The 11,977-nt window shown below is 43.9% G+C and overlaps 1 protein-coding gene across 1 annotated transcript in view; it reads left to right on the top strand.

The window, feature by feature from the left end:
- Positions 1–331: 331 nt before the first annotated feature.
- Positions 332–11,977, top strand: part of LOC120042809 (mitogen-activated protein kinase 1-like) — a 41,623-nt gene continuing 29,977 nt past the window's right edge. The window contains exon 1 of the mRNA XM_038987619.1: positions 332–682. Coding sequence (XP_038843547.1) covers positions 537–682 — 146 coding nt within the window. The 5' untranslated portion in view covers positions 332–536. The remainder of the gene's footprint in view (positions 683–11,977) is intronic.

Genomic DNA, 11,977 nt, shown 5'->3' with positions numbered 1-11,977 from the left:
GTTGAAGATCTTCTCACAGCGAGGTTGTCGATCTTGTCTTGCCTCCTTGATCACATGACGCACTCCGTTATTTCCTGCAGCAGCCGGGCCCAGCTCTGTGTGTTCATTACGTCTTGCAACGGAAACCGTTTACCGTGTAAGAAGCACACAGAGCAAACGGAAGGAAACGGGGAGGGGCCTACCTGACTTTGTCAAATAGAAGCTCTCGTTTTCGTTGCAAAACGTTTTGCGTTGGGAGTAAACGCTTTCTGTTGCAAAGGGTTTTGCAACAGACCAAACATTTCGCAACAGAATCAGCGTAAATGAACACACCCATGCTGTTGCGGTAGCTAGCAGACTGCAGTCAGTGGAATCAGGCTTTGAACACGTTATATCGCCGAGGAGCGGACAAATTACTTTTCTTACTATCTTTCGCCATTACTGAGGACTTCATAAAGTCTCACTGTGTTGTATAACGTTATTACAGCGGTGACTTTTCGGATTTTCCCTTTCTTTCTGGCTGTGGAGAACGTGTAAAAATACAGCTAGTTTTCACAATGGCGACAGCAGCAGTATCTGCCAGTGCTGGCAGCGGCCCCAACCCCGGATCTGGCGCTGAGTTAGTCCGAGGACAGGCCTTCGATGTCGGCCCTCGCTACCACAATCTCTCCTATATTGGCGAAGGCGCTTATGGAATGGTGTGGTAAGAAATATTTCCATAGCTGCCATAACGGCAGAAATGTTGCCTCATCGTTACTGATGTTCATAAACCAGGGTTGGTTACTTTGTAGACTACCTAGAATTATCCGCCACACTCATATCTTTACTGCCACATTGTAACATGGAATCTCTGTTTTTGATACATCTGTTGCTGTGTTGATATTGCTACTTCTAGTCCAGTGAGTGAAGGCTCTTGCTACTTCTAGTCCAGTGAGTGAAGGCTCTTGCTACTTGTAGTCCAGTGAGTGAAGGCTCTTGCTACTTGTAGTCCAGTGAGTGAAGGCTCTTGCTACTTGTAGTCCAGTGAGTGAAGGCTCTTGCTACTTCTAGTCCAGTGAGTGAAGGCTCTTGCTACTTCTAGTCCAGTGAGTGAAGGCTCTTGCTACTTGTAGTCCAGTGAGTGAAGGCTCTTGCTACTTGTAGTCCAGTGAGTGAAGGCTCTTGCTACTTGTAGTCCAGTGAGTGAAGGCTCTTGCTACTTGTAGTCCAGTGAGTGAAGGCTCTTGCTACTTGTAGTCCAGTGAGTGAAGGCTCTTGCTACTTGTAGTCCAGTGAGTGAAGGCTCTTGCTACTTGTAGTCCAGTGAGTGAAGGCTCTTGCTACATGTTGATCTTGGGTCAACTGTAGGATTTGCCAACTCGGAACGCCGATACATTTCATATCCCATTAACTAACAGTGTTTCATCAGTATTTCGGCGCATGTGATAAATGTATTATCAGTATTATTAGTATTATTAGTATTATTAGTATCAGTATTATCAGTATTATTAGTATCAGTATTTCGGCGCATGTGATAAATGTTTGATTATAAGTTATGTCACCCAATTTTTATAAATATAGCCTATCATTTCGACTCGACAAATAATGTATCTTTTAATTTGATAAACTTTTAATTAAACCAACATGTCGGTGATGTCCATCACTAAGTGATTTACCAAAATAACCACAGCTCAAACTGAGACTGGCTAACTGCCTCTGAAGAAAATATATACTCAACACCTCTGTGCTTCTTTCAAAACCTCAAATCAAATGTCCTAATCTGTCACTAGGCCTTTAACTAGTTCTAAAGAAAAGTCTAAACATTGTTTCAGAGTTACTGGTAAGCTGGTTTCGGTAAAACACATACAACTGCAGAATTCACAGTCGTTGACGTTATCTTGACATGGATTGTAGATAATGATCATGGTGCTGATGCGACAGAGCGTTTGTATAGGGGCGGTCTAGGAGCCAATGTAATGATTCATCTGAAAGTGTGGAGCCCTAATGGAGGGTGTGACGCAACTGCGTTGCCAAATTGAGCTCTGTACCTTCTCCTTCGATCAGATGCCAACCGCAGTTAAACCCCAAGTTAATGCACTTCTCTCTCCTCTACTAGACTCCAGTTGTAAACTACAGTAGGACTAGTGATACTAGTTCTCTCTCCTCCACTAGACTCCAGTTGTAAACTACAGTAGGGCTAGTGATACTAGTTCTCTCTCCTCCACTAGACTCCAGTTGTAAACTACAGTAGGACTAGTGATACTAGTTCTCCTCCACTAGACTCCAGTTGTAAACTACAGTAGGACTAGTGATACTAGTTCTCTCTCTCCTCCACTAGACTCCAGTTGTAAACTACAGTAGGACTAGTGATACTAGTTCTCTCTCCTCCACTAGACTCCAGTTGTAAACTACAGTAGGACTAGTGATACTAGTTCTCTCTCTCCTCCACTAGACTCCAGTTGTAAACTACAGTAGGACTAGTGATACTAGTTCTCTCTCCTCCACTAGACTCCAGTTGTAAACTACAGTAGGACTAGTGATACTAGTTCTCTCTCCTCCACGAGACTCCAGTTGTAAACTACAGTAGGACTAGTGATACTAGTTCTCTCTCCTCCTAGACTCCAGTTGTAAACTACAGTAGGACTAGTGATACTAGTTCTCTCTCCTCCTAGACTCCAGTTGTAAACTACAGTAGGACTAGTGATACTAGTTCTCTCTCCTCCACTAGACTCCAGTTGTAAACTACAGTAGGACTAGTGATACTAGTTCTCCTCCACTAGACTCCAGTTGTAAACTACAGTAGGACTAGTGATACTAGTTCTCTCTCCTCCACTAGACTCCAGTTGTAAACTACAGTAGGACTAGTGATACTAGTTCTCTCTCCTCCACTAGACTCCAGTTGTAAACTACAGTAGGACTAGTGATACTAGTTCTCTCTCCTCCACTAGACTCCAGTTGTAAACTACAGTAGGGCTAGTGATACTAGTTCTCTCTCCTCCACTAGACTCCAGTTGTAAACTACAGTAGGACTAGTGATACTAGTTCTCTCTCCTCCTAGACTCCAGTTGTAAACTACAGTAGGACTAGTGATACTAGTTCTCTCTCCTCCTAGACTCCAGTTGTAAACTACAGTAGGACTAGTGATACTAGTTCTCTCTCCTCCACTAGACTCCAGTTGTAAACTACAGTAGCACTAGTGATACTAGTTCTCTCTCCTCCACTAGACTCCAGTTGTAAACTACAGTAGGACTAGTGATACTAGTTCTCTCTCCTCCACTAGACTCCAGTTGTAAACTACAGTAGGACTAGTGATACTAGTTCTCTCTCCTCCACTAGACTCCAGTTGTAAACTACATTAGGACTAGTGATACTAGTTCTCTCTCCTCCTAGACTCCAGTTGTAAACTACAGTAGGACTAGTGATACTAGTTCTCTCTCTCCTCCACTAGACTCCAGTTGTAAACTACAGTAGGACTAGTGATACTAGTTCTCTCTCCTCCACGAGACTCCAGTTGTAAACTACAGTAGGGCTAGTGATACTAGTTCTCTCTCCTCCACTAGACTCCAGTTGTAAACTACAGTAGGACTAGTGATACTAGTTCTCTCTCCTCCTAGACTCCAGTTGTAAACTACAGTAGGACTAGTGATACTAGTTCTCTCTCCTCCACTAGACTCCAGTTGTAAACTACAGTAGGACTAGTGATACTAGTTCTCTCTCCTCCACTAGACTCCAGTTGTAAACTACAGTAGGACTAGTGATACTAGTTCTCTCTCCTCCACTAGACTCCAGTTGTAAACTACAGTAGGACTAGTGATACTAGTTCTCTCTCTCCTCTACTAGACTCCAGTTGTAAACTACAGTAGGACTAGTGATACTATTTCTCTCTCCTCCACTAGACTCCAGTTGTAAACTACAGTAGGGCTAGTGATACTAGTTCTCCTCCACTAGACTCCAGTTGTAAACTACAGTAGGACTAGTGATACTAGTTCTCTCTCCTCCACTAGACTCCAGTTGTAAACTACAGTAGGGCTAGTGATACTAGTTCTCTCTCCTCCACTAGACTCCAGTTGTAAACTACAGTAGGGCTAGTGATACTAGTTCTCTCTCTCCTCCACTAGACTCCAGTTGTAAACTACAGTAGGACTAGTGATACTAGTTCTCTCTCCTCCACTAGACTCCAGTTGTAAACTACAGTAGGACTAGTGATACTAGTTCTCTCTCTCCTCCACTAGACTCCAGTTGTAAACTACAGTAGGACTAGTGATACTAGTTCTCTCTCCTCCACTAGACTCCAGTTGTAAACTACAGTAGGACTAGTGATACTAGTTCTCTCTCCTCCACTAGACTCCAGTTGTAAACTACAGTAGGACTAGTGATACTAGTTCTCTCTCCTCCACTAGACTCCAGTTGTAAACTACAGTAGGACTAGTGATACTAGTTCTCTCTCCTCCACTAGACTCCAGTTGTAAACTACAGTAGGACTAGTGATACTAGTTCTCTCTCCTCCACTAGACTCCAGTTGTAAACTACAGTAGGGCTAGTGATACTAGTTCTCTCTCCTCCACTAGACTCCAGTTGTAAACTACAGTAGGGCTAGTGATACTAGTTCTCTCTCCTCCACTAGACTCCAGTTGTAAACTACAGTAGGACTAGTGATACTAGTTCTCTCTCCTCCACTAGACTCCAGTTGTAAACTACAGTAGGACTAGTGATACTAGTTCTCTCTCCTCCACTAGACTCCAGTTGTAAACTACAGTAGGACTAGTGATACTAGTTCTCTCTCCTCCACTAGACTCCAGTTGTAAACTACAGTAGGACTAGTGATACTAGTTCTCTCTCCTCCACTAGACTCCAGTTGTAAACTACAGTAGGACTAGTGATACTAGTTCTCCTCCACTAGACTCCAGTTGTAAACTACAGTAGGACTAGTGATACTAGTTCTCTCTCCTCCACTAGACTCCAGTTGTAAACTACAGTAGGACTAGTGATACTAGTTCTCTCTCCTCCTCTAGACCAGTTGTAAACTACAGTAGTGATAATTGATACTAGACCATTGTCTTCATACTTTCCCATATCACCATTTAGAATAGATTGTGGATTGCCATCTGACTGCCAATAGTCCAGTAATACATCACACTGAGAATCTGCTTCCTGGGTGTCCAGTCGGCAGAGTGATGGTCATAATTACTTATTAGATATTACTGCATTGTCGGAACTAGAAGCACAAGAATTTCGCTACACTCGCATTAACATCTGCTAACCATGTGTATGTGACAAATAAAATTTGATTTGATTTGATAAAGGTGTTATTCAGTAACTTTTCAAAAGCAGTAGTGACACTGTAATATACTACCTGCTTTGTGACATCACATCTACTGTAAATAGAATCTCTCTCTTAATAGCAGTCTACATGTGTCGTCTGCTGTAAATAGAATCTCTCTCTTAATAGCAGTCTACATGTGTCGTCTGCTGTAAATAGAATCTCTCTCTTAATAGCAGTCTACATGTGTCGTCTGCTGTAAATAGAATCTCTCTCTTAATAGCAGTCTACATGTGTCGTCTGCTGTAAATAGAATCTCTCTCTTAATAGCAGTCTACATGTGTCGTCTGCTGTAAATAGAATCTCTCTCTTAATAGCAGTCTACATGTGTCGTCTGCTGTAAATAGAATCTCTCTCTTAATAGCAGTCTACATGTGTCGTCTGCTGTAAATAGAATCTCTCTCTTAATAGCAGTCTACATGTGTCGTCTGCTGTAAATAGAATCTCTCTTAATAGCAGTCTACATGTGTCGTCTGCTGTAAATAGAATCTCTCTTAATAGCAGTCTACATGTGTCGTCTGCTGTAAATAGAATCTCTCTCAATAGCAGTCTACATGTCGTCTGCTGTAAATAGAATCTCTCAATAGCAGTCTACATGTCGTCTGCTGTAAATAGAATCTCTCAATAGCAGTCTACATGTCGTCTGCTGTAAATAGAATCTCTCAATAGCAGTCTACATGTCGTCTGCTGTAAATAGAATCTCTCAATAGCAGTCTACATGTCGTCTGCTGTAAATAGAATCTCTCAATAGCAGTCTACATGTCGTCTGCTGTAAATAGAATCTCTCAATAGCAGTCTACATGTCGTCTGCTGTAAATAGAATCTCTCTCTTAATAGCAGTCTACATATGTCTACTGTAAATATAATCTCACTCAATAGCAGTCTACGTGTCTACTGTAAATAGAATCTCTCACTCAATAGCAGTCTGTGTCTACTGTAAATAGAATCTCTCACTCAATAGCAGTCTGTGTCTACTGTAAATAGAATCTCTCACTCAATAGCAGTCTACGTGTCTACTGTAAATAGAACCTCTCTCACTGAATAGCAGTCTACATGTGTCGTCTACTGTAAATAGAATCTCACTCAATAGCAGTATACGTGTCTACTGTAAATAATCTCACTCAATAGCAGTCTACTTGTCTACTGTAAATAGAATCTCTCTCACTCAATAGCAGTCTACATGTGTCGTCTGCTGTAAATAGAATCTCTCACTCAATAGCAGTCTACGTGTCTACTGTAAATAATCTCACTCAATAGCAGTCTACTTGTCTACTGTAAATAGAACCTCTCTCACTGAATAGCAGTCTACATGTGTCGTCTACTGTACATAATCTCTCTCTCTCAATAGCAGTCTACATGTGTCATCTACTGTAAATAGAATCTTTCTCTGTCTACATGTGTCTACTGTAAATAGAATCTCTCACTCAATAGCAGTCTACCTGTGTCTACTGTAAATAGAATCTCTTCACTCAATAGCAGTCTACCTGTGTCTACTGTAAATAATCTCTCACTCAATAGCAGTCTGTCTCTCTCACACACACTTTGTGGTTGTGTACGTTTTAGCTCATTGAGAAATAGTGGGAGGTGTCGGCAAATGGAGTCTCGGGTACCGTGAGGAGACCCATCTGTTCTTCTAGTCTCGGGTACCGTGAGGAGACCCATTTGTTCTTCTAGTCTCAGGTACCTTGAGGAGACCCATCTGTTCTTCTAGTCTCAGGTACCTTGAGGAGACCCATCTGTTCTTCTAGTCTCAGGTACCGTGAGGAGACCCATCTGTTCTTCTAGTCTCAGGTACCGTGAGGAGGTCCATCTGTTCTTCTAGTCTCAGGTACCTTGAGGAGGTCCATCTGTTCTTCTAGTCTCAGGTACCGTGAGGAGACCCATCTGTTCTTCTAGTCTCAGGTACCGTGAGGAGGTCCATCTGTTCTTCTAGTCCCGGGTACCGTGAGGAGACCCATCTGTTCTTCTAGTCCCAGGTACCGTGAGGAGGTCCATCTGTTCTTCTAGTCTCAGGTACCGTGAGGAGGTCCATCTGTTCTTCTAGTCTCAGGTATCGTGAGGAGACCCATCTGTTCTTCTAGTCCCAGGTACCGTGAGGAGACCCATCTGTTCTTCTAGTCTCAGGTACCGTGAGGAGACCCATCTGTTCTTCTAGTCCCAGGTACCGTGAGGAGGTCCATCTGTTCTTCTAGTCCCAGGTACCGTGAGGAGGTCCATCTGTTCTTCTAGTCCCAGGTACCGTGAGGAGGTCCATCTGTTCTTCTAGTCTCAGGTACCGTGAGGAGGTCCATCTGTTCTTCTAGTCTCAGGTACCTTGAGGAGGTCCATCTGTTCTTCTAGTCTCAGGTACCGTGAGGAGACCCATCTGTTCTTCTAGTCCCAGGTACCGTGAGGAGGTCCATCTGTTCTTCTAGTCCCAGGTACCGTGAGGAGGTCCATCTGTTCTTCTAGTCCCAGGTACCGTGAGGAGGTCCATCTGTTCTTCTAGTTTCAGGTACCGTGAGGAAACCCTTTTATTCTTCTAGTCTCAGGTACCGTGAGACCCATCTGTTCTTCTAGTCCCAGGTACCATGAGGAGACCCATCTGTTCTTCTAGTCCCAGGTACCATGAGGAGACCCATCTGTTCTTCTAGTCCCAGGTACCATGAGGAGGTCCATCTGTTCTTCTAGTCCCAGGTACCTTGAGGAGGTCCATCTGTTCTTCTAGTCTCAGGTACCTTGAGGAGGTCCATCTGTTCTTCTAGTCTCAGGTACCATGAGGAGACCCATCTGTTCTTCTAGTCCCAGGTACCATGAGGAGGTCCATCTGTTCTTCTAGTCTCAGGTACCGTGAGGAGGTCCATCTGTTCTTCTAGTCTCAGGTACCATGAGGAGACCCATCTGTTCTTCTAGTCCCAGGTACCTTGAGGAGGTCCATCTGTTCTTCTAGTCTCAGGTACCTTGAGGAGGTCCATCTGTTCTTCTAGTCTCAGGTACCATGAGGAGACCCATCTGTTCTTCTAGTCCCAGGTACCATGAGGAGGTCCATCTGTTCTTCTAGTCTCAGGTACCTTGAGGAGGTCCATCTGTTCTTCTAGTCTCAGGTACCATGAGGAGACCCATCTGTTCTTCTAGTCTCAGGTACCATGAGGAGACCCATCTGTTCTTCTAGTCTCAGGTACCATGAGGAGACCCATCTGTTCTTCTAGTCTCAGGTACCGTGAGGAGACCCATCTGTTCTTCTAGTCCCAGGTACCGTGAGGAGGTCCATCTGTTCTTCTAGTCCCAGGTACCGTGAGGAGACCCATCTGTTTTTGTAGTTTCTGTTACAAGGGAGGAAAGGGTACAGATTGAATTGAGAGAAGGTATATAAACGGAAGGGAGGGAGAAAGAGGGGTTGAAATGGAGAGTGGGAGGGAGAGAGAGAGCGAGAGGGCTAGAAACAGAGAGAGAGAGAGAGGGCTAGAAACAGAGAGAGAGAGAGAGAGGGCTAGAAACAGAGAGAGAGAGGGCTAGAAACAGAGAGAGAGAGGGCTAGAAACAGAGAGAGAGAGGGCTAGAAACAGAGAGAGAGAGGGCTAGAAACAGAGAGAGAGAGGGCTAGAAACAGAGAGAGAGAGGGCTAGAAACAGAGAGAGAGAGGGCTAGAAACAGAGAGAGAGAGGGCTAGAAACGGAGAGAGAGAGGGCTAGAAACGGAGAGAGAGAGGGCTAGAAACAGAGAGAGAGAGGGCTAGAAACGGAGAGAGCGAGAGAGAAGGGTAGAAACGGAAGGGTCCGTGGGCCCTGTCATGAAACAACCCCTGACTGTAGGTTTTAGTTGCATGCTTCCTTGAATTCCACCCTCCTGCAGGAACAAGTGAGACAGCCAGGGTTTAGGCTATGGCTGTGCCCTATGGGCCCTGGTCAAAAGGAGTGCGCTACGTAGGGAAAAGTGTGTCATTTGGGATGGAGCCAGGCAGGCAGGGAGCAACATGACTGCACTTGGCAGGCTCTCTGCATTTTCCAGCTTGCCCCTCCTAGCCTCCCTCCTGCACTGAGCAAACACACACACTAACCCTCCCTAATCCTAATCACTCACTCACCTTTCCCTGTGTGAACACAGAAGCAGAGTTTTTTTTTTTTTCCGTACTAATTTTGGAAGGACAGAAAAGTAGACTACTGGTTTAGGCTGGTCTGTACAGAGTCTTCAGGATGGATTCACGCTGGTTTAGGCTGGTCCGTACAGAGTCTTCAGGAAGGATTCACACTGGTTTAGGCTGGTCCGTACAGAGTCTTCAGGATGGATTCACACTGGTTTAGACTGGTCTGTACAGAGTCTTCAGGAAGGATTCACACTGGTTTAGGCTGGTCTGTACAGAGTCTTCAGGATGGATTCACGCTGGTTTAGGCTGGTCTGTACAGAGTCTTCAGGAAGGATTCACGCTGGTTTAGGCTGGTCTGTACAGAGTCTTCAGGAAGGATTCACACTGGTTTAGGCTGGTCTGTACAGAGTCTTCAGGAAGGATTCATGCTGGTTTAGGCTGGTCTGTACAGAGTCTTCAGGAAGGATTCACACTGGTTTAGGCTGGTCTGTACAGAGTCTTCAGGAAGGATTCACGCTGGTTTAGGCTGGTCTGTACAGTCTTCAGGAAGGATTCACACTGGTTTAGGCTGGTCCGTACAGAGTCTTCAGGAAGGATTCACACTGGTTTAGGCTGGTCCGTACAGAGTCTTCAGGAAGGATTCACACTGGTTTAGGCTGGTCCGTACAGAGTCTTCAGGAAGGATTCACACTGGTTTAGGCTGGTCCGTACAGAGTCTTCAGGAAGGATTCACACTGGTTTAGGCTGGTCCGTACAGAGTCTTCAGGAAGGATTCACACTGGTTTAGGCTGGTCTGTACAGAGTCTTCAGGAAGGATTCACACTGGTTTAGGCTGGTCCGTACAGAGTCTTCAGGAAGGATTCACACTGGTTTAGGCTGGTCTGTACAGAGTCTTCAGGAAGGATTCACACTGGTTTAGGCTGGTCCGTACAGAGTCTTCAGGAAGGATTCACACTGGTTTAGGCTGGTCCGTACAGAGTCTTCAGGAAGGATTCACACTGGTTTAGACTGGTCCGTACAGAGTCTTCAGGAAGGATTCACACTGGTTTAGGCTGGTCCGTACAGAGTCTTCAGGAAGGATTCACACTGGTTTAGGCTGGTCCGTACAGAGTCTTCAGGAAGGATTCACACTGGTTTAGGCTGGTCTGTACAGAGTCTTCAGGAAGGATTCACACTGGTTTAGGCTGGTCCGTACAGAGTCTGGCCTGCGCACAATACCCCATAATATCAAAGTTGAATTATTATTTTTACATTTTAACAAATTAATTACAATTTAAAAGCTGACATATCTTGGGTCAATAAGTATTAAACCCCTTTTTTATGACACACCTACATATGTACAGGAGTAAAAATATGCTTAACAAGTCACAATTATATGTGTGGGGTACACAGATGAGGTAGTCATTCAAAAATCATGTTAAACACTATTATTGCACACAGAGTGAGTCCAATGTATTATGTAACTTGGTGCTGCTCAGTCGGGTGAGGGACAGCATCCCCTTTGGAATCAGCGCTTTGCATTTGTGGACACCTGTAACTGCCATTTCCTGCAATCTTGAGCTTTAAATGATCATATTTAAACACAGTGAAATAGTTTTTTTTTTAAATTACAGTATTTTTCCATGTAATTATCCAAGTAATTTCATTTTTCATTGGTCAACAGAACAGGGATAGCCAATAAAAAGGAAGAATACTGTTCTGTTAACTTCTTTGGGACTTTGGGGCAGTATTGAGTAGCTTGGATAAAAAGGTGCCCAGAGTAAACTGCCTGCTACTCAGTTCTAAAAGCTAGAATATGCATATAATTAGTGGATTTGGTTAGAAAACACTCTGAAGTTTCCAAAACTGTTTGAATGTTGTCTGTGAGTATAACAGAACTCATATGACAGGCAAAAACCTGAGAAGAAATCGAACCAGGAAGTGGGTTTGTAGTTTTTCAAGTCATTGCCTATCGAATATACAGTGTCTATAGGGTCATATTGCACTTCCTAAGGCTTCCACTAGATGTCAACAGTCTTTAGAACCTTGTTTGATGCTTCTACTGTGAAGGAAGGGGGAATGGGAGCTGTTTGAGTCAGGGGTCTGGCAGAGTGCCCTGAGCTCAGTCTCGCGCGCTCCCGTGAGAGTTAGCTGACTACAGACAAAGGATTTCTCCGGTTGAAACATTATTGAAGATTTATGTTAAAAACATCCTTAAGATTGATTCTTTACTTCGTTTGACATGTTTCTACGAACTGTAATATGACTTTCCCGTCTGAACTTTTGCCTGGACCTGCCCGCGCGTCGTGAGTTTGGATTGTGTACTGAACGCGCAAACAAAAAGGAGGTATTTGGACATAAATGATGGATTTTATCAAACAAAACAAACATTTATTGTGGAACTGGGATTCCTGGGAGTGCATTCTGATGAAGATCATCAAAGGTAAGTGAATATATATATAATGCTATTTCTGACTACTGTGACTCCACAACATGGCGGGTATCTGTATGGCTTGTTTTTGTGTCTGAGCGCCGTACTCAGATTATTGCATGGTGTGCTTTTTCCGAAAAGTTTTTTTGAAATCTGACACGCGGTTGCATTAAGGAGAAGTTTATCTATAATTCCATGCATAACAGTTGTATCTTTTAGCAATGTT

This window comes from Salvelinus namaycush, unplaced genomic scaffold (genome assembly GCF_016432855.1).
Source record: "Salvelinus namaycush isolate Seneca unplaced genomic scaffold, SaNama_1.0 Scaffold785, whole genome shotgun sequence".
Lineage (NCBI taxonomy): Eukaryota > Metazoa > Chordata > Actinopteri > Salmoniformes > Salmonidae > Salvelinus > Salvelinus namaycush.
This window is presented reverse-complemented; position numbering and strand designations above follow the sequence as displayed.